Source organism: Sinocyclocheilus grahami, unplaced genomic scaffold, assembly GCF_001515645.1.
Source record: "Sinocyclocheilus grahami isolate Dianchi unplaced genomic scaffold, SAMN03320097.WGS_v1.1 scaffold111.1, whole genome shotgun sequence".
Classification (NCBI taxonomy): domain Eukaryota; kingdom Metazoa; phylum Chordata; class Actinopteri; order Cypriniformes; family Cyprinidae; genus Sinocyclocheilus; species Sinocyclocheilus grahami.
The window spans coordinates 1,061,999-1,083,969 of record NW_015505290.1 but is presented as its reverse complement, the minus strand read 5'-3'; the positions used below and the strand labels follow the sequence as shown (position 1 = coordinate 1,083,969).

At 37.7% G+C, this 21,971-nt stretch overlaps 1 protein-coding gene and 1 long non-coding RNA gene across 2 annotated transcripts; both read left to right on the top strand.

Moving 5' to 3' along the window:
• The first annotated feature begins 2,800 nt into the window (after nucleotides 1-2,800).
• Nucleotides 2,801-18,671, top strand: ppp2r5ea (protein phosphatase 2, regulatory subunit B', epsilon isoform a). Its single transcript, XM_016277413.1, has 14 exons — nucleotides 2,801-3,295; nucleotides 9,873-10,033; nucleotides 11,527-11,723; nucleotides 11,833-11,934; nucleotides 14,883-14,975; nucleotides 15,228-15,358; nucleotides 15,467-15,526; nucleotides 15,766-15,874; nucleotides 16,040-16,093; nucleotides 16,198-16,248; nucleotides 16,562-16,617; nucleotides 16,699-16,786; nucleotides 17,792-17,925; nucleotides 18,007-18,671. The coding sequence occupies exons 2-14, from the start codon at nucleotides 9,877-9,879 to the stop codon at nucleotides 18,107-18,109; spliced, it is 1,335 nt and encodes a 444-aa protein (XP_016132899.1). The 5' UTR covers nucleotides 2,801-3,295; nucleotides 9,873-9,876; the 3' UTR covers nucleotides 18,110-18,671.
• LOC107589066 (uncharacterized) lies at nucleotides 16,510-17,214 on the top strand. Its single transcript, XR_001609641.1, has 2 exons — nucleotides 16,510-16,617; nucleotides 16,699-17,214. It is a non-coding gene; the product is annotated as an uncharacterized lncRNA (long non-coding RNA).
• Nucleotides 18,672-21,971: the final 3,300 nt, after the last annotated feature.

Genomic DNA, 21,971 nt, shown 5'->3' with positions numbered 1-21,971 from the left:
CATTTTTTATGTAATTGAAAGCTTTTCTTTTAACCCCCCCCCCCCCCTTACATATGGTGTGTATCTACAGATTTGTTTAATGTGCTATATGTGGAATTTATTAACGGGGTTCTGGTAACATATTTTGAAGGTGACAAATTTATCTGTGCACCAGTATAAATAAAGGAAACAGTTGTGCATATATTCAATTGTGATCAGTTGTGCATATAGTAAATGTACCATTTATGAATAAGCCGTTTTATTTTACAGTGCACTGAGCTGAAGTGGATATCATATCACAGACGGCTGGATGGTGTTTTAGGGTTGCATTGAAATGCATTATGAATGAAGCTTGTACACCTTACTTGTGCTGAATTTTGAGCCGTTCATGGTCATCTTAACTCGCACATGTAGTGTATCTGTAACCTATGGCTCCTCGTCTGCAATGTTCTTGCCATTTTTCTGTTCTTATTATTACCGTGAATAAAAAACCAGTATGAATTACCACTGTATTTGTGTTCTTGTCATCTGAAATGGGTATGTTTTTTAATTAAAACAATTCCATTACAAAGCGATCACTGGTGAGTATGAACATTTTGTATTACAGCATTATGTTTGATGTTTATGCTTCAAAATTACTTTTTGATTATGACTAACTAAATACTTGGCTTGCAGTGTTTCCTCTTATCAGTGTAAGTGTGCTCGTGTTCTGTTATCTTGATCCAGCAAGGTTCAGAGGCACACATACTCATTTCTCAATTTGTCAGCTCTTTGGACAAAGGTCTACTTTCTGCATGATGTATTGATTTTAATCCACTGTGTAAGTGCTAGAGGACCTTGCTCGTTTCCCACCGTACATATATTTCCACACTATAGCTAATTGTAAATTACACACATTTAGGCTCTATGTACTGCAGTATATTGGCTTAAGTTGTTTTTTTCACATTCACTGCAAAAGAAAAAAATCTAATTTATTCGGAGGGTAGCTGACATGAAAGCAGTGACATCAGAGTCTACTAGTGTGACATGTTGTGCTTGCTCTAAAACTACTTTAAGTGACTTTTCCCCCCAAATCTAAAAAATGAATGCAGTTTTATGACCTCACAATAATTTATGGACTACATGGAACATTTATGCTTTTAAAACATTAGGCTTACCTGAATAAAAAAAATGGACATTTTATTAGTCATTTCCCCGGGAATAATGTTGAACTGTGTTCGTATTTTATCAAACATATTATATTTGATCATCTCGTACTGAGCAAGAATCTTCACTGAGAATGGCAGGAACAAAGTTAAGGTAATCTATCGCCATCCTGTGGTAGTAACGTACAAAGTACATCGTGGAGAACAGTGGAATGGATTCTCCGTGAACTCTTCTCAAGTACTGAAAACTGAAATATTAATGCAATTATCTTGAAATGGTGTAGTTCACTGCAAAAAACAATTTAAGAATTGATCTTTACAGAAGATGATCCGCAAAAGTCATTAGTGATGGCAATTTTGATTCAGTGACCGGTTCTCCAAAACGATTTGTTTGCTGATTCGCGCAATGACCTCTTCTGCGGCTTTACACCAGTAGGTGGCGACTAGAGGATCTTTTGTGAGTTGTAAGTGACAGATTCCTTGTTTCATTACACTTTAGTAAAAAAAATGCCCATCTACAAATCTAAAAAAAGAAGATTCGTGAGGGAAATGGAATCCTTCCATTACTTAAAAGATTAATTCAAAAGCACCCATTCATACCAAACTACTAACAACACTATCATCACTAAAGGCCACTGAACTGTCAGAGTTGTATCCTTAAAACCGTCTTCCCAGGTTTAAACGATTTATTTATGCTCCAGTTACATAGTTCAGAGGAAGTTCGAGGCTGAGATTCAGCGCAACTCAAAATGTACATTGGTCGAGAGACTAACCATTATGCATAACTATACAACCAACTATATAATCAGAACGAGCTTTAGAATCAGAAAGAGCTTTATTGCCAAGTATGTTTGCACATACAAGGAATTTGTTATAGTGTCACAAGCTTCCAGTACACGGAGACAACAACAACACACAGATAATAAAAATTAGATGTGAATAAAATACACATGCATAAATATAAACCACAAAAAAAGATTAAATTGTATGTACAGGTGTGGTAGAGATGGAATAGGAATAGAATAAAATAAAATAAGTTGTAGGGATGTACTAGGGTTTAGGGTGATAAATAATTATAAGGTTATTGCACATACTGTACTTTAATTTAATAATCATGTTAGTAAAACATGTAATTGGAACGGAAGCATTAAATTGTCTCACAGCTGAGAACGAGAACGAGTAGATGAAAGGGTGAATGAATAAATGAACGAGGTGGAACATCCTCACTGGTCAGTGTCATTTAAGTTATGTAACAGCGTGTTCCAAGTGAGGACTCTGTAACTGAAGAGGGGAAAAATCCCCCGAATCCTTTTCTAAGAATAGGAAACGTTAGTGGAATCCTTCGTCTAGTAGTCTATGGCGTTATACGCGTAATTACTTTGTTGTAATGCGACTCATTTGAGGAAAACAGAGCCAGCGAAGACCGAGCGGACCACAGCTCGGGTGACATTTCTCGCCATACGGGCATTTCTGGTCCTTGTCTTCATCCAATCTCCATCGCAGACATTTACGCCGCAACCTACCTCCATAGCTCCTCGACGTCAATGACGTTTGACTTTCGAGGCGTGCCTAAACAGTTTTTGATTGACAGTCCACCGACCAATCCACGCGTTCGTTGTGCAACGAGTAACCAATCATTGGCCTAACAGCATAAACCAGCGGTTCATCAAGCTCGGTTTAGCGGTCTGTTTTGAGCCAGGAAAAAATTGGCACAGAGCACTAGCACAGCCTGCTAACATATACTTGTGATAACAGGTTAGCAATTAGTCGCCATTTGAGTGAGTTTAGCAGTAAGGAGAAGGACATTCTTACCTTAGTGACCAACATCTGGGTGTATGTAGTCGGTCAGTGAATGTGTATGAATGTGGCTTTTGGTGCAGGCTGGGACGGCAGCTACAGGGATTAGCTGCACGGGGAGCTCCTGCTAGCAGTGCAATGCTGACATACCTTCAGACGGCTTTCTAATTATCTCACAGACAGGGATTTTGGTGTGACTTCAGTCGGAAAAATCGTCACCATTCATACGCGGACTGTATTCCAAAGCCGAGACCGGTTTAAATAGTCCGATAGTGAAGCGCTTGAGTTAGCTGGCTAACGTTAGCTGGGTCGCCTGCAAGTACAAGGTTAGCTGCTTAAAACGAGCCACCTGGACCCGAGAACCATCGAAAGAGGTAAGAAACACAATTAAGCACTGCATTGCTAAGTTACTAGTGATTTTAGAGTGATATCTAATAAGGGTCCGGTCATTTAAAGCAGACTGACCAGCCAATTATTTATAACTAGAGAACTACCGGTATGCACTCTAAAAGATCAAAACCTCTCAGGTCGATTTGTGTTTACAGGCAGTTAAACACGATCGTGCCTTGATTACAATCTTGTCATTCGGTTTCTGACGTATTTGCTCATTTGAGGTATTCAGAAACGCCTTCTTCATATCGGTATGGGATAAGGCTGTGAAATGAGCACCGGTTGTTCACTGTGCAGTGGTGATTATTATATTTTCTTCATAAATGTTGAGGTATATTCTTAGGCACCTGTGTAGGCAGTCTGATCAGCCTTTGATGGGATGAGAACATCAACTCACTTTCCAAATCTGAGTAAATGCAAATAATCAGTGTTGAGTTTGTCACCTTCAGGTTTTCTTTGGTTTTTGCCGGTGTTCTGACGATTTGTGCTGCCCGCTCAGATTGTGCTACCTCCCATTAAAAAGATAGGTAGCACAAATCGATAGCGAAAAATGCTACCTATCAGATTGTGCTACCAGCATCTTATTCATGTGGTTTGAGGCCTTTTTTTAAATGTCCATACCTACCACTACCCTAAACTGGTCGCCGTGATTTTGCCAAGTAAGACATGTTCCTGGATCAACATCTTTTGTTTATCTTGGATCAACATTACTGTCCAAAAATACAGACTTAACCCAATCACCATCCCTAAACCTAACTTTACCCATAATTTATTCCTAAAATCAGAGGGAAATGATAGCTGATTAACAAGGGTGTAGAAGTGCCTAATCCTGATTGTAAGCCTAAAACTGACATTTCCTGAAAAGTTATCTCTCAATTCTGATTGGTTGATTGGAATGATGTTGATCCGGGAACATGTTGTACTTGGTCAAATCACACTCACCACCCTAAACCTACCCGTCCATACATACCCTTACCCTAAACTTACCCTTAACACAATGCAAACAACTAAACCCAAAGAATTCACAACGTTTTATTATAATAATGTTCTCATTAGAATTTTATATACACGACATTCCCAATCATAGTTATTAATGTTGTGCACTGCTGTTTGAGTTTATCACTGGTAAACTGAAGCGCTCTTTTAACTTAACCAAACGCATTCTATATGAGATAAATCAGATATACATCAAATAAACACAATATTACAACGTACAATTGCACAAAAGGCTGCAAATGAACAGCGCGCATCTGAAGTGTCTCTGAAGGAAATAATGCATTATTTATCGGCTTTAAGATATCGGCCAAATTTTCTTATTGGGCCGATACCGATAACAGAAAAAATGAGCATTTATCGGCCGATACCGATATGGTGGCCGATATATCGTGCATCCCTAATATTTTTGGTAGCATGTTTCGTCGGCACACTGGCTTTACCAAGTCAACAGTCTTGTTTATTGGCCTTGTCTTTCAAGCTCTTGGGAATGCAATATACTCCACACCTGTTTTTGTTCCACAGTCATGCGTTTCACGGACTGACAATTTGAGACTTTTCAGGCACACTGATTTGAACTCTTCTGGTCTCCTGGTTTTCTGTCTGGTAGTGTTTATATTGAGACAGGACATACTTTTTTCTGTCAAGGAAAGCACAATTCAAGATCATACCAGTCACTTTGTGTTGGAAACAAAAATGTAGTTAAACCTTGGACAACGTGAGTGACTTGCCAGAACTGTCTGTAGTCTGTCTTATGCATAAAAATGTTTTGGATAAAGCATAATGGAGTATGTAGAAGGAAAGTTTGCTGTCTTTATAAACGCCGATCCAGTGTTCGCTTTGTCAAAAACATTGTGTCAATGTAAAGGACAACCATCTGTGTAATGGTTGTAATTTGAGTCAGGCGTTCTAATCAATGAGAGGAGTCAATTGTATGTTACAGGGCCCTTCCTTATAAACCAAACACAGACTCAAGCTGTTGTCTCGCAGTATGTTCTTTAAATTCAAAGCTTGAGAAATTTGAGATGTATTATTAAAAGTGGTTTCTTTGGGGCAAAAACATTTTTGCTACTCATGAAAATGTTGGAAAAGCGTTACGATACGGTCAGGTGTTTCGCAGCAGATTTTTAAACCATTAGATTTTGAAACAAAATAGTATTTTGGATAATGAAATTGCATGATTATTAGATAAAGAAAAAAAAAAAAAGTCAAACATAGCTAATATCGTTATTGTGCCTGTCAAAATTTGGTTAGTCCAGTGAGAACTATAAAACTGTAATGCTTTAAGCTGCCTCTCCACTTTCTCTGATTTTCACATGTGATTGTCACTTTTTGTCTGCACTGAGAGTCATACAGAGCTTTCAATTTGTTCTTAAATCAGCTGTTGCTCTCCGGTTATTCACCATTGTAAAATAATTGAATGTTTGAATATATCCATTAAAATTCCCGAATACAATTGAAAGAAATACATAGTAGTTTTTTTAGGAATAATCATCATACATAATTAATATTACTAAAATAATAATTATTTCATAATTATTCATAATTCTTTTTTTTACAGAAATGGTGCAACAAGTTGTTTGCTTTTTTTAATTTTTTTTTAAATTTAACCAAGAACATAAAGTGGAAGAGAACTGCCACTAGTCCCCTCAAAAAATAGTTGTATAGTGATGGTCAGGCATAGAAATATAGATGTTTTAAAAATTTTATTTGAATCATCTAAACGAAGTCCAAGAGAGAGGCTAAACAATTTTAGGTTACAAAACCCCAGCAGGACACTTCAGGATATGTAAGCACATCAGTTTCTGTAGCGAATCAACCACCTAGAAGAACACGCTCTTTGCACTGCTGTTGTCTGGAGAAAAAAAACAAATCGGCAGTGTCCACGTCCTGTTCGTGATGTAAGGGGGTGTAATATTTTGGAGTTCCTTTGCCGCCTCTAAAAATGGGATAACTGTGCACAGTCACAACAAAACTAATTCTGTATTTTGCCAGGGTGTTTTACTGGAGGTTGTGAGGACGTCAAGGTGTCCGTTTGTGAGCCGAAGCTTAACTGAATGTGGGTCATGTTGTACAACAATGATCCTACACTTTTAATAAGTAAATGTATAACCAAACCGCTTCAATAGATGACATTTCACGCTTTAAAACAGCCAAGTCCAAGTCCTGACTGTTCAGTTGCTATTTCCTGGCTTGACATGGCGTGAGAAGTTTAATAGTTCAGTCAATGAAGAAGGTGCGCTTACATTTTATGTTCAATTAATGGACTTAAACATCACAGTCCTTCTCTTATGTATGCGAAGGCCTTGTGTTTGAAACCATGAACGTCCAATAAACAACTTGGTATCTTGAGCGTTGATTTATAATACTGTTAGATGAATGGGGAATAAATCCTGGACCGTGGTTAAGTGTGCAGTGCTTTGTTTCTCAGCACTTTAAATCCCAGGCTCGTACTGGCAGGCCGTCTAGGGCCATATTAGAGTCACCATAATGTAAACACATCTGCAGGATGGAAAAGCAGTCGGCTGTTCTTCAAAGCTAATTTTTACATAAGGGTCTCGTGGTCTTAAGTTCATCTCTGTTTTGGTAAGGCATCCATGGGCTACATGTGGCTCATCATATGAAAAACAGATCACTGAAAACTTGTCAGTATCTAAAGTTGAGTTGATGTTTTGAATAATTTCAGATTGGTGACCTTTTATATTACAGTTTGGGTTGAGATTAATGTTAAATGTAACTTACTTTTCTTAAACGACTTGTTCTTGTTTTTCAATTCACAAGCAGCAGTAAGGATGGCAGAAACACTTCCCTACATGGCGTGGCTTTGCCTCCAAAGTCCTTTTAGTTTATGACTGATGTTATGGCAGCCTCACATTTATCAGCCTGATAACTGACAGTTACACACTCAGTTGTGAAATTTATTAGCAAAGAGTGTTTAGGCATAAGATCTTGCTTAAATGTATGTCATGGCCTTTCGTTTTGGAGATTGTTCCCTTTTGCTTTGTATGTTACACAATTAGCCATCATTTTTTTTAGACGGCAAGGGCATTTGTTTGATGTAAAATGACAAAGTCTGTATTGAAACTGTATTGAAAAACATGAAAGTCTATATTGGGTTGCATGAGTAGTGTTTGACTACATAAAATGAATGCATTTAGTTGTGTTATTGTACATTGAAAATTAAATTTTTTTAAAGAGTTTTAATCTAGTTATCTACCTATTGTTCTATTAAACCCATGAAAACAAAAAATTAGATGTATACCCAGTGACAATTGCTTATCATAGCCACTGGATATGCAAAACACATGTTTTTGTGCAAATTAGGCCTTTTATTTTGACAACTTGAAAGAAAGCAAATCTGGAGATTCAACACGGGTAGGTAAGAAACACAAGCAATATCAGGCCAGGGCAGATCAGATAAACCGGCAAACTTTCAAACTACCAGATAAGTAGACTTAAGGGAATATCTTATGTCTTCATTACTCTAACTTTCAGACGAGTTGTCTTCTTCCTTGTCAGCAGATACGAGGTTTTTAATTGGTAGATGTTTGCTTGTCATTGTTGGAGGACTCTGTAACTGTGTAACTCCGAAACTGTGAGGTCTCTGTTAGCCAACACCCCTTGCAGGAATCCAGAAGAAAGCGAAAGGCCCTAGATCTTTAACTTTGAGCCAGTGAAGGTTCAGGTCAGTAATACAGTAATATATTGTACAGTCATTTAAATAAGTGAAAAGCCTTTGCATTGTAATGCATAATATGTTTGCATTTTAGTGTGGATTTAAAAAAAGTGTTATACTGGTTGCTAATTTTATTCTTATTAATGTTAATTAATTAATGTGTGTTTTAATATCATCCATTATGAGTATTTATAAACTGATGATACACTAATGGCCCCCTTTTTCTGGTCTTCAGTTAGGTTTCTTTTTTGTAAGCTGGAGCTGAAATTGATGCGTGTACAAAAATGTAGGACACAGGGCAGAACAGAAGGTCACATCCATAGACCCCCTGTAGATACACTCTGGAGAACAAAGTATCTGCGCCTGTTGTGAAATGAATCAGCTGTCTGTTACTCTCCATCCGGCTCCTACCATAGCAAAGTGTCAGGATGTTAACATTTTAGCTGAAAAGATGGTGGTTGGGGGGGAAAAAAACGTGTTCTTATTCAGGATGAATGGTTTTCATTAAATTTCTTCATTGCAGTCTTTTTTAGCATTTAAAAACATGGCATGGTAGAACCAGCGTATTTTCCAATTCGTTTTTAGTTTTGGTATTGTTTTTTTGCCCTTGTTTTATGGTTTGGGTTTTGTTCTTGTTTTGTTTTATTTTCGTTATTGTTTACTATTTTGTTTGTTTTTGTTCTTTGCGTGTTTTTATTTTTGTTTTGCTTTTGATATTTATTAAAATAGTTAGTGTTTTTTGTTTTGCTTTTTGTTTAGTTTTATTTTTGTTATTGTTTATGATTTATTTTTGTTTGTTTTTATTGTTTGCGTGTTTTTTCTGTTTTGCTTTTTGTTTTTGATATTTATTTTAATTTATTTATTGTTTTTTTTTTTGTTTCATTGTTTGGTTTTTGTTTTATTTTTTGTTGCTCATCATTTTGTCCAACGTTACATGCTGCTACTCCTCCTCATTCTAGTGGAGATATGGCCTTGCTAAACGTGTACAATGTGAAGTCCCCACCTCCTTCTGCTACTCCTCATTCTAGTGGAGATATGGCCTTGCTAAACGTGTACAATGTGAAGTCCCCACCTCCTTCTGCTACTCCTCCTCCTCCTGGAGAGACTGGGAGGAGTACCTACTCCTCATTCTAGTGGAGATATGGCCTTGCTAAACGTGTACAATGTGAAGTCCCCACCTCCTTCTGCTACTCCTCATTCTAGTGGAGATATGGCCTTGCTAAACGTGTACAATGTGAAGTCCCCACCTCCTTCTGCTACTCCTCATTCTAGTGGAGATATGGCCTTGCTAAACGTGTACAATGTGAAGTCCCCACCTCCTTCTGCTACTCCTCCACTTCCTGCTCTGCCTGGGAGGAGTACTAAAGCCTCATCACTTCCTGTCACATCCGTCCCATGGTAATCCCAGTGCATGGCATTCCTGTGGGTGTGTTTTGAGCCCTTACGTAAGGCTGAGAAGCCTCAGGGACACCAGCCTTAGTACAATTTAACCTGTAATGGCCCACCGCTGTTTACTAACATTGAATTTGAAAGGCCAAAGCAGGTAGAGTTTGACGGCTCGAGTGCACGTCTGTCCTGATCATGACTGGATGAGGATTTTAATTCGTAACAGACTTTTCATTTAGAGCGTGTCTATGATGCCTTAAAATGCCTCCTCCATAGGAAGCTTATTTGCTTTTGTCATTTAGATTGAATATTCTGCTGCTCAGTAAAGCCAAGCATCTGAATTTGCATTCACTGCCATTCACAACCCCTCACCTGTGGCCTCATCATGGGATAGTAAATTGCCCATTGGATGCACGCTTCAAAATCTCAAAATGGTTTTCTGCACATTATTCCTGACGGTTCTGTTTTCCTCTTTCTTTGTTGCCTATAAACTCTCTCTGGCACAGGGCTATGTCTTCAGCAGCCACTACAGCCCCGTCGGTGGACAAGGTGGACGGCTTCTCCAGGAAGTCTGTCAGGAAAGCCAGGCAGAAGCGAGCACAGAGCTCGTCCCAGTTCAGATCTCAGGACAAGCCTATAGAGCTGGTGCAGCTGCCTCTGCTGAAAGGTAAGCTGTGTTTACATGGTCAGATGAAGTTAATGGTTGGTGATGGCAGAGTGTTTTGCTGGTTTTATTGGTCTGATAGAGCTGATAAGGTTGGTTGTACTATAATAACAAAAAAGCAAAGTGACGCAGTGAATTAGGGCTGCACGATAAATCGCATGTGATGTTTAACGTGCATCTTATCAGTAAAGCCGGTTCTGTAATCAGCGGTAAATCTCCATCACGTGGTTGCTTTCACATTGAGCAGCATTAACTACACAGAGCTGTTGTTCACTGACGAGATGCGCAAAACCACGTTCATATTCACACGATTTTTTGCGCAGCTCGTCAGTGAACAACAGCTCTGTGTAGTTAATGCTGCTCAATGTGAAAGCAACCACGTGATGGAGATTTACCGCTGATTACAGAACCGGCTTTACTGATAAGATGCGCATTAAATACCGCATGCAATTTTATCGTGCAGCCTTACACTGAAATGCAAACAAACTGTCGCTGTGTGACCAAATGAAAGAAAAGTCTAAATGTTCAAGATGGGATTGTTCTGTTAAGTGTGTCATGTCCCATTTTTATGTCTCTCATGCTTACCAAGGCTGTTATTTATTTGAAGATAACCACAGTAAAAACTGTAATATTGTGAAATATTATTAAAATGTAAAATAAGTGTTTTCTATTTATATATAGAAGTAGTTTTTATTTTATTCAAAATTTTAAAATTGAATTCCTCTGACAGAATTATTTTTCAGCATTATTACTTCAGTCTTCAGTGTCACATGGTTCTTCAGAAATCATTCTAATATGCTGATTTGGTGCTCAAGAAACACTTATTATCAATGATGAAAAGTTGTGCTGCTTAATAATTTTGTGGAAACGATGATACATTTCATCAGGATTCTTTGAGTAATAGAAAACATTGTAATAGTCATTACTATCACTTTTGGTCAATTTAATGCATCTTTAATACTTTTATACAGCAGTTTCTTTTTAAAATATTTAACGTCAGCTATCCTAAAGCATATTTCATCACATTAATGATGAACATATTACACTTTTGACATCCACACAGTATCTAAATACATTTATGAACAGTAAAACAGTTGTTTTAGATTGTTTGTTGTTTTACAGATGTAAAACTTAACAAACCTCTTTAATGTTTTGCTTTAAAAGTGAGCATATGCTGTCTGTGTGAAGTGTTTAAATATGGTCAGTAAAGCCAAATACTACATGAACATTGCCACTGTAAGTGGTTGGTTATGGGACATGTATGCGTGTGTCTTGAATGGCTTTTCAAACTCAAGTCCCTATCAGCTGGAATATTTAGAGGTCAAATGCCAGATGGACCTCCAAGCTAATGTGTGAAGTATTTTAGGCTTCCTACCAACAGTCCTGAAATGAGGCAGATTACAGTAGGAAAGTCAAGGAGGTTGATGTAAAACATTTGTGGAATTTTAGTACTTCATGGATTATTTTGCATGAACTCTTTCTTTCTGTCTGTCTAGATGTTTCTGCGCAGGAGCAACCAGAGCTATTTCTCAAGAAAGTGCAGCAGTGCTGTACTCTGTTTGACTTCTTGGACACGCTGTCTGACCTCAAAATGAAAGAGTATAAGCGGTCCACCCTCAATGAGTTGGTGGACTACGTCACCCTCAGCCGGGGCTACCTGACTGAGCAGACCTACCCCGAGGTGGTCAAAATGGTGAGATTAGTAGCACACTATGTGACTGGAAAGTTTCTGTGGTTGTCTAATTTATATGCCTATATAATTCAGAGATAGCTCAAATGTTCCCACTTTTCAATTGTCACAGGTGTCCTACAATATTTTTCGGACTCTTCCTCCTAGTGACAGTAATGAGTTTGACCCAGAGGAAGACGAGCCCACGCTGGAGGCTTCATGGCCGCACTTACAGGTAGAGAGCCACAGCCAGCATCAAATAAATAGGAATTAAAGGGTTAGTTCACCCAAAAATGAAAATTACACCATGTTTTACTCACCCTCAAGGCATCCTGGGTGTATATGACTTTCTTCTTTCAGACGAATCCAATCGGAGTTATATTAAAAATCGTCCTGACTCTTCCAAGCGTTAGAATTGGGGTAGGCGGGTGTTTTTGTTCAACAGTCCAAAAGTAGTTAAATAAAGTATCAGTAATAAAACTTGCATCACATGACTCCGGTGAATAAAGGCCTCCTGTAGAGAATCGATGCATTTTTGTTAAAAAAAAATCCATATGTAAAACAATATAAACCGTTTTGTCAAACTTCCTCCAACTAGGGATGGCTGATGTGAAAAGGACGTTTCGACACTGTGTCGAGATCCCGAAGTGCAGATGTTTCGAAACACTGCTCCACTGCTTCGAAGTGTGATTCGAAACACCCATGTCACTAGGGCTGGGTTTTGACACAAATTTCACGATTCGATTCGATTCTCATTCACAAGCTTTCGATTCGATTACCAATTCGATTCGATTCAAAATAGATTATTTTGGATATATATATATTATGTACAGTACATGCCAAATTTTCTCAAGGAAAAAAAATCTCAACTAATGCTGTAAAATATACATGAGTCAGTTGGTACAACATTATTATAATATTGAAGGTTAAAATTAATGACGTTTTTACAATAATAAAGTTAGTTGCATATTAATATTTCTACTCCAATTGTTTTTTTGTTGTTGTTTTTTTAATATAAACATTTAAATGGTGGCTATCATAAAAACTTGATGGATTTATTCTAACATAAATTAAACATTGAAGAACAGTACAAATTATAATGAATATGTTATATTGTGCATATATTAAGCAAAATGCCCCTCTCTACAGTTTATTATTCTATCTGACTGAGTTCATGGTCACCTAATGTGTTTTCTGACATAAATGTGACATTACATGACATATTGTTTACAAGCCGTTATATTGGAGTCTTTGCACGGCTGAAACACAGATTGAGTGATTACATGAGACAGGATACAGATTGTAAAGTTATACTCTTTCTTTTAACTTACCTTCGGATGTTTAGTCATGTTTATTTTGTGCTGAAACTGGTATTAATGTGGAGGAGATGATTATTTCACGTGCGCCTCGCACTACTGCGTCTGTTGAACTGAGGCGCTACAGCGATCTGTCACTCCACATTAAACGGCGCCAAAACAGCATTTATTGTTTAAATACTGCAATACAATGGACAGAATTTGAAATCTGAGACTTTGTTTCATATGAAAACTACCAAAGCACAATGCTTATTGCGATTTATTGGATGAGAATTACCCTTCAATGTTTCGTCCATTAACTAAAAACAGGCTATACTAATCGATTCTTGGGATTTAAGAATCGATATCGTTCCGTAAAAATGAGAATCGATTAATAGCGAGATATCTATGTTTTTTTTACCCAGCCCTACATGTCACGTGACTAAGGCGAATCAAAACATCGGGGCGTTTCACAAGTGTTTCGAGCCCCGAATCTGCTTTTGATCGACAGGGTCGGGAACAAACCACACAATCGCACACACACACTGTCTTAACCTAACTCCCGCAAAGTATAAAAGTGGAATAAAAAAAGTATAAAAGTGGAGTTAATGCAGCAGAACAGTTAATATATTTTAATAAAAATCTTTATATGTAAAAAATGCCAGGTGTTGTGGCTTGATGTCTTTTATTGTTAATTTTTTCATGACCAAAATAACATTCACAAAGAGTTCATTCAGTTGTCGGAGAGATGTTACAACACATTACAAGAACAGAACAATAAAAACACAACTTTCAAATATTTATTATAATTATAAACTTGCTTGTATATCCGGGGTTCGAACCTAAAGTGACAGGTTCTGACAACATGCCAATCGTGCACACTAACCACTCCCCCAACCCACATGGCAGTTTGACGGGCACAACATATACGTTATAATTCGTCACTTCGCTTAACTGATTCGTTGTCTATTTCAGAGCAATACTTGAAAATGACCACTAGGTGTCACCGTAGGGGCGGGTGTCGAATTGTTTCAAAGCCTCGGCACATTTGCTTCGACTGTTTCAGTGTTTCATGAAGCCTCGCTCTGCCCACCACTACCGCCAACTGTCGTACACACGTTCACGAGAGACTGCTTTTCCGGCTGATGACGTAGGCGTAGTGCATGCGCGTGAGTCTCACGAAAACCAATGTTTGTTTACAGAAGCAAAGTTTCCTTACTTTACCAAAGGAAAACCAGTCTCCTCTTGGCTTATATCGAAATCCTCCCACATTTTTCTTTACAAATCCTCATTTTGTGCTTCTAATTCGTGACCGGCGTTATGTTTTACGTTACGTCACTAATCACCGCCGCGTACGCTACGCATACGTCTTATGTCATCCACCCGGAACGGCGTCCGCCTACGACAGTTAGGAGAAGTGAGAAAAAGGTGTTTATATCATTTTAAATATGGATAATTTTCTTACAAAAATGCATCAATCCTCTACAGGAAGCCTTTATTCACCCCCCGGAGCCGCGTGAGGCACGTTTTATTATGGATGTATGCTCTTTATTGAACTACTTTGGGATTGTTGAACAAAAACACCCACCTAACCCCATTCTAACGCTTGGAAGAGCCAGGACAATTTTTAATAATACTCCGATTTGAATTAGTCTGAAAGAAGAAAGTCATATGCACCTTGAGGGATGCCTTGAGGGTGAGTAAAACATGGACTAATGTTCATTTTTGGGTGAATTAACCCTTTAATCACCTTTTTAAAAATGTAATGCATATAGAAACAGACAAAGGTCTAAAATGTTTTTTAAAAAATCAAACAAGTTTGAAATAATTGCAAGGTTTTATTTCAACGACAAGTTTTTCTGATCTCTCTCTTCCTTTTATGTTTAAGCTCGTTTATGAGTTCTTCATTCGCTTCTTGGAAAGTCAGGAATTTCAGCCCAGCGTTGCCAAAAAATACATCGACCAGAAATTTGTATTACAGGTGAGTGATTGTCCAATGAAGCCAGTATTGCCAGTAAAACAGCACAGATATAGCTGTCTGAATACTTGATTCTGATTGGTCAGTAGTGGCATTTTTTCTTTCAAATATTTTTTTGTATAATTACCACTAAACTGTACAGTTAACTTTTGTCAATGATAAGAGTCAATGTATTAAGAAAGGTAATATGTCTTTTTTTTTAGAGTGGTACACATTGCTAATATAGTTAATAAAACTCCTCTTGTGAACTTCTAGCTCTTGGAGCTGTTTGATAGCGAGGACCCACGAGAGAGGGACTGCCTGAAGACAGTTCTGCACAGAATCTACGGAAAGTTCCTCGGCCTCAGGGCCTTCATCCGCAAACAAATCAACAACATTTTTCTTTGGTAAGTAACTGTCAGGTGTTTTTGTTGCGAATATACTAGATGAAATATTAAGTTATGCTGATATATCTTTTTATTTAAATTTTTCCCTCTCCTCTCCTGCCCTGACAGTTTTGTATATGAGACAGAGCACTTCAATGGCGTAGCTGAACTGCTGGAGATTTTGGGAAGGTATGTCATATTTTAGGACCCATTTTTGGTTGGTAGTGATGTGGAGAAATTTAAATCAGGAAATAAAGAGTTTGGAAAGACATGAAGGGTGACCCACAGAGGTCACATTCTTGTTTTATTTTACTCCACCCTGTCCTCAGTCCTGAGGCATTTAGAAGTTTGTGTCCCCTGTATATTATCAGTTTCTTTCGTGGTTATCAATGTCAGATCAAAAGTCTCACACATCTCTGGTTTTACAGCATCATCAATGGTTTTGCGCTTCCTCTCAAAGCTGAGCACAAACAGTTCCTGGTGAAAGTGCTGCTGCCTCTGCACACAGTGAGGAGCTTGTCTCTCTTCCATGCCCAGGTACAGACACTCAACTGTTTGTTACTTGTACACATGTGTGTTTGCTCGCTTACATTTCAGGGGCAGAAGAAACAGATTCCTTGTTTCCATGCTTGTTTATGACAGTTTATGGATCTAAACATTTGAAATGCATTTATGTTAATCTGAAGTGATCTCTTCTTCTAGTTGGCCTATTGTATTGTACAGTTCCTAGAGAAAGATCCCACGTTAACAGAACCTGTAAGTGTTGCTTTTCACCATTATCTTCCTCATTCTTAATCAAGTTCCATATTGTTTCTAAAGGATTTTCACTAGTTGGCTTCATTGTTTTGTTTTTTTTGTAGGTTATCAGAGGCTTGTTGAAGTTTTGGCCAAAAACATGCAGTCAAAAAGAGGTAATGCCTTAATTTTATGAAAAGTTAAGTTAATCCATTGTCCATTTTTGTGACTTGATCTCAGAATTAAACTCTTTAATTGTTGCAACTTCTACCAAAACATAATGGCCCGGTTTCACAGATGAGGCTTAGCTTAAGCCAGGACTAGGCCATGGTTCAATTAAGGTCTGATCGATAATAAGCATGATCTAGTTGTAACTGGTATTGACTCTTTGCACACATTCCTGTGGTTTGATGTTCATCGTGTTTGCTTTCCTCCACCATCAGGGCAATATCTGCTTTGATCTACAATGTGCTCAAAGCATTCATGGAGATGAACAGCGCCTTGTTTGACGAACTCGCCGCCAATTACAAATCAGACAGGCAAAGGTAAGAAACAAACAATGCAGTGTTGTAAACTCCTGCAGTTTACAGAGCGGCTCAGTTAACCTCTACCTATCTTTCCTTCAGGGAAAGGAAGAAGGACAAGGAGCGTGAGGACCTATGGAGGATGCTGGAGGAGCTGGAGCTCAGACGGGGCATCCAGAACAGTGACGGCGTCATTCCCACCTAACACGGACCTCGTTTCCGCCCTTCTGTGTGGCCCCAACAATCCCTTTTTACTCTGCCACAGGGACCCTGTCCCCTATTTGCTTCTCATGCTGCGTACTTTACCGCACACTCCCTCGTTCATTTCCTCCCTTTCAACAGCACTGTAAATAATCCTCTCCCTCTTTCCTGTATCATACTACTACACTGAAAGGAAGAAGAAAAAACAGAAAATTTGAAGAGAGACTTAATGTGCACTCCTTGTTGTAAAAAATATGGTAAAATGATAATCAACTATGGTCAAAGGATATATTTTAAAAAACCTTTTCAGTTCAGAAATTGTTCAGCGTCTCCATGTCAGTATATTGTTCTCAAGGAAGTGCCCTGGGACTTTGGGATCTGTGCTCACCCTGCAATTAAAGATGTCTTATGTGAGGATCCCGTGGCCACCACGTCTTTTTTATTTTTTATGTTCTTTATGAAGAGAGACTTTTCTCAGCATCATTACTCCAGTCACATGATCCTTCAGAAATCATACTAATATGCTGATTGAATCGGTGTTTCTTCTTAACCTTTGTTTAACGAGGCAAGTCGCTTAAGAACTAATTCTCATTTACAACAGCATCCTGGCAGGAGAATATCATATCGTACATATCATAATAATTGTACGCATACAATTCACCAACACGCACAAACACAAAAGTTTAAACATTATCAATGATGAAAACAGTTGTGTTATTGTTTATGGAAATCATAATAGATTTTTTTTTTCCAGGATACTTTGAATAGAAATCTCAAATGAAAAGCAATTATTTGAAATAGAAATCTTCTGTGACATTATAAATGTATTTGCTGTCATTTTTGATCAATTATATATAGAATATAGCCCTACTGAGAAAAAAAATCACTTTTTAAAGTATATATTGTTATTAAACTTTTGATCAGGTCTGATCGATAATAAGCATGATCTAGTTGTAACTGGTATTGACTCTTTGCACACATTCCTGTGGTTTGATGTTCATCGTGTTTGCTTTCCTCCACCATCAGGGCAATATCTGCTTTGATCTACAATGTGCTCAAAGCATTCATGGAGATGAACAGCGCCTTGTTTGACGAACTCGCCGCCAATTACAAATCAGACAGGCAAAGGTAAGAAACAAACAATGCAGTGTTGTAAACTCCTGCAGTTTACAGAGCGGCTCAGTTAACCTCTACCTATCTTTCCTTCAGGGAAAGGAAGAAGGACAAGGAGCGTGAGGACCTATGGAGGATGCTGGAGGAGCTGGAGCTCAGACGGGGCATCCAGAACAGTGACGGCGTCATTCCCACCTAACACGGACCTCGTTTCCGCCCTTCTGTGTGGCCCCAACAATCCCTTTTTACTCTGCCACAGGGACCCTGTCCCCTATTTGCTTCTCATGCTGCGTACTTTACCGCACACTCCCTCGTTCATTTCCTCCCTTTCAACAGCACTGTAAATAATCCTCTCCCTCTTTCCTGTATCATACTACTACACTGAAAGGAAGAAGAAAAAACAGAAAATTTGAAGAGAGACTTAATGTGCACTCCTTGTTGTAAAAAATATGGTAAAATGATAATCAACTATGGTCAAAGGATATATTTTAAAAAACCTTTTCAGTTCAGAAATTGTTCAGCGTCTCCATGTCAGTATATTGTTCTCAAGGAAGTGCCCTGGGACTTTGGGATCTGTGCTCACCCTGCAATTAAAGATGTCTTATGTGAGGATCCCGTGGCCACCACGTCTTTTTTATTTTTTTTGTTCCTTATGAAGAGAGACTTTTCCATCTAGACATAATTTGACTCCCCTGACTCAGGGGACACAAACCATAAACCCATGACGTGAATATAAGGAAAACAGGAGTGGAGAGAAAAAAGCAAACATTGAACATCCTCTCTGTGGTGTGCATTTTTTTTCTTTTACAGGATGATCGGCCCAGTCCTTTACTGTACAGTATGGACAGGTATCCATAACGGTGCGAGATGGGCCGCAGTCGGCTACGGTGGTTATCTTCGCTCAATAAAGAGGACAAACCTCTCTGAGGACCTTTATTTTTTTTAACTTGTGAACCAGGTAATGATCTGGTCATAGTTTCATGCTGTCTGCTGTGGAGACTCTTGGGAATTCCAATGTGGAAATTCAGTAGTTACCAAGAGTACGTCAATCTCGGTTTCTCCGACACTAGCAAGGACTTGTTTCAGTGGCACGCAGTGTTCAGAGCTCATCCAGTGTTTTTAAAACTGTTAAGTGATATATATTTTTCGTAAAGAATATTCTGGACTGCTTCTCATGGGCTGGCCAGATTTCCACTGCTCGGCTCTGTTCGTTTTGATTTCAGGGTGGGTGGATGTCGTCTACATGACCGAGCTGAGCGAGACAAGGTTTTTCTTTCTTTTCATGGAGTGTTTGAAATGAAATCCTGCTTATGGGGGGGTTTTTAGGGCCTGTGTAGGTAAACGCTGATCCGGTAGGTCATAATCTCTCTTCTGAAATACCAGCCGCCAGGGCAAGTTAGAACTAAAAAGCACTTGGAGTTCTAGCTCATTAGTTGTTCTCGTGGGACTTCAGCCCCTTCTCTTCTTTTATTTGAAGTCTCAACAATCGTGGTTGTGGATTTTACATGTGAGGAGGATGTATTTTATTATATTTTATTTTTTTGGCTTTATCACGTGTCTCTCTTTCTCTCTTCCTTGTTTTAACTCTCCCAAGCTCATTGTGTGTTTTATTATGGCCCAAGTTTGATATGTAAAAAAAAAATTCAAAAGAAAGGGTTTGATGAATAGAATAAATCTAATTATTTTAAAAAGAAAGAGATATTAAATAAATCAGTTTTTTTTGTGATAAACCTGCCTGCTTTGTTTTTCTTGTTTTTGTAAGTTTCAGTGTAATATTTTTTTTCAGAACTACATCTGTATCAGTTTGATCTGATTAACCCATGAGGCTTAGTATCATCTTTGCCTATTATTATTATTATTATTATTATTAGAGTATACAAAAGTACAGTTTGATCGAAGAAAATAGGAAGGCTTAGGTTAAATTAATAAGAGCATTAATGTGCTGTTTAAATCCAGTAGGTGGCAGAAGGCTCATTTCAACTGCTCAAGTAAAAAATGAATTTATTACAGCAATGAGAGGGACAGGGTTTTTTTTTTAAGCAACTGATACAAAATAAGGTTTCACTCTGTTGCACAAAAGTTGGCTTGATATATTTATATGTATTATTTCATCTATTTAATATGGTGAATAAATAGGAGTATGGTAGTTGGTAGTCTTGGTAATAATTAGTCTTAAAGATATGATATTTTATGTATTTTCTGTTGTCATTTACTCACCCTTATGTCATTCCAAACCTGTATGAATTAATTTTTTCTGTTAAACACCAAAGAAGATATTTGGGGTAATCAAACAGTTGACGGTAGGCATTGATTTCCATAGTATGGAAAAAAAGTAACATGAAGGTCAATGGATAGAATTTATTACAGCAATGAGAGGGACAGGGTTTTTTTTTTAAGCAACTGATACAAAATAAGGTTTCACTCTGTTGCACAAAAGTTGGCTTGATATATTTATATGTATTATTTCATCTATTTAATATGGTGAATAAATAGGAGTATGGTAGTTGGTAGTCTTGGTAATAATTAGTCTTAAAGATATGATATTTTATGTATTTTCTGTTGTCATTTACTCACCCTTATGTCATTCCAAACCTGTATGAATTAATTTTTTTCTGTTAAACACCAAAGAAGATATTTGGGGTAATCAAACAGTTGACGGTAGGCATTGATTTCCATAGTATGGAAAAAAAGTAATATGAAGGTCAATGGATACCAACAACTTTGATTACCCAAAACATCTTATTTTGTGTTAAACAGAAGAAAGAAATTCATACAGGTTTGGAATGTCATTTTAGGGTGAGTAAATTATGACAGATTTTAAATTATGTTAAAGACAAAATCAAGCTTGACTACAGAAACTGTACACAATGCATACGTGAAAAATCGTAATTTGTCGGATGTGAGGGACCCATTTATAATTGTAATGCTTTCATCTTGTACTTGTGGCTAAGCACAGTCTATAAATGCCAGTGATTTACATTAGGATGACCAGACGTCCTGGTTTTTGGTGTCCTGTCTCACCGTTTTACAGCAAGTTTAAAACAGACAAGTACACTGCAAATCTGCAACAAGCAAACGTGTAGTGATTATTATGAAAACTACACTGATGATTACTTGCTTGGTCTCGCCGCTTCTTCAGCCATTACTAACATAACCTGGAGGAGAGTAGAGCACTGTTATCATCCATTATCAAAAGAGACACGATTGCCGCTTTCAAAGTAGTCACATACCAACTATTAGTTGGCTATTACTAACTATTCATGGTGAATTTAAGTACTGTTTGTATGTAACAGGGTGGGACATTGTTTTGCACACAATTTTAAAAGTTAACGTTACCAAAGCCAAAGGTTCACAAGCACACCTGTTAAGTAGCCATGTAGACCAAAGATGTTGTTCTTATGTGGAGATGTCAACTTCAGCACTTCATTTTGCTACGCGGAAGTAAGCCATTTCATTTGAATGAGCGAGATTTCCTATTTATTAGCTGCTTTAAATAGATAACTAGAAGTGGAGTAAACGGTAAAACTATCTGCGCTACCAAGCAGTGTGATTTATGATTATTTTAATACATTAAAATAATATTACAACAATATAAACTAGCACAACGGACTGTTTTGTACAGGTAAAATAACCTGGATGTCACCAGAAGCATTTCACCTTTTAGTTGCGAATAACCTAGACTTAATTGAAAAAAGACATAAATCCAGAACGAATATTTAACGGCAAGCAATATTAGTCGATAGGATGTTGCTTCACAAAAGCAGTTTATGGCATGACGGTGGACCGCAGGTATTGGAAAAACTTGAGTACTTTCATGAATGAATATTTCAAAGACAATTCTAAAGTTTTATCACAAGCTTTAATCACTCTGTGTATATTTACAACACATTTTTAGTTTTGGCAAATAAAGCTGTCATGTTTCTTAAGCATGTAAATCAATACATGAAATTTAAAGGGGAAAAAAAACATTAAAAATATTAAATATAAGTTTACAGTTGAGTTCAAGTTATAGCTCTTTCAACCAGCGACTGAAAACTGGTCTTCTCATTAGCATTACAGTA

Coding starts and splice junctions, on each gene's coding strand:
- ppp2r5ea (XM_016277413.1), top strand. CDS start 9,877: ATGTCTTCAGCAGCCACTACAGCCCCGTCGGTGGACAAGGTGGACGGC. Junction 11,724..11,832: donor ACCCCGAGGTGGTCAAAATG/GTGAGATTAGTA, acceptor CAATTGTCACAG/GTGTCCTACAATATTTTTCG. Junction 15,527..15,765: donor CTGCTGGAGATTTTGGGAAG/GTATGTCATATT, acceptor CTGGTTTTACAG/CATCATCAATGGTTTTGCGC.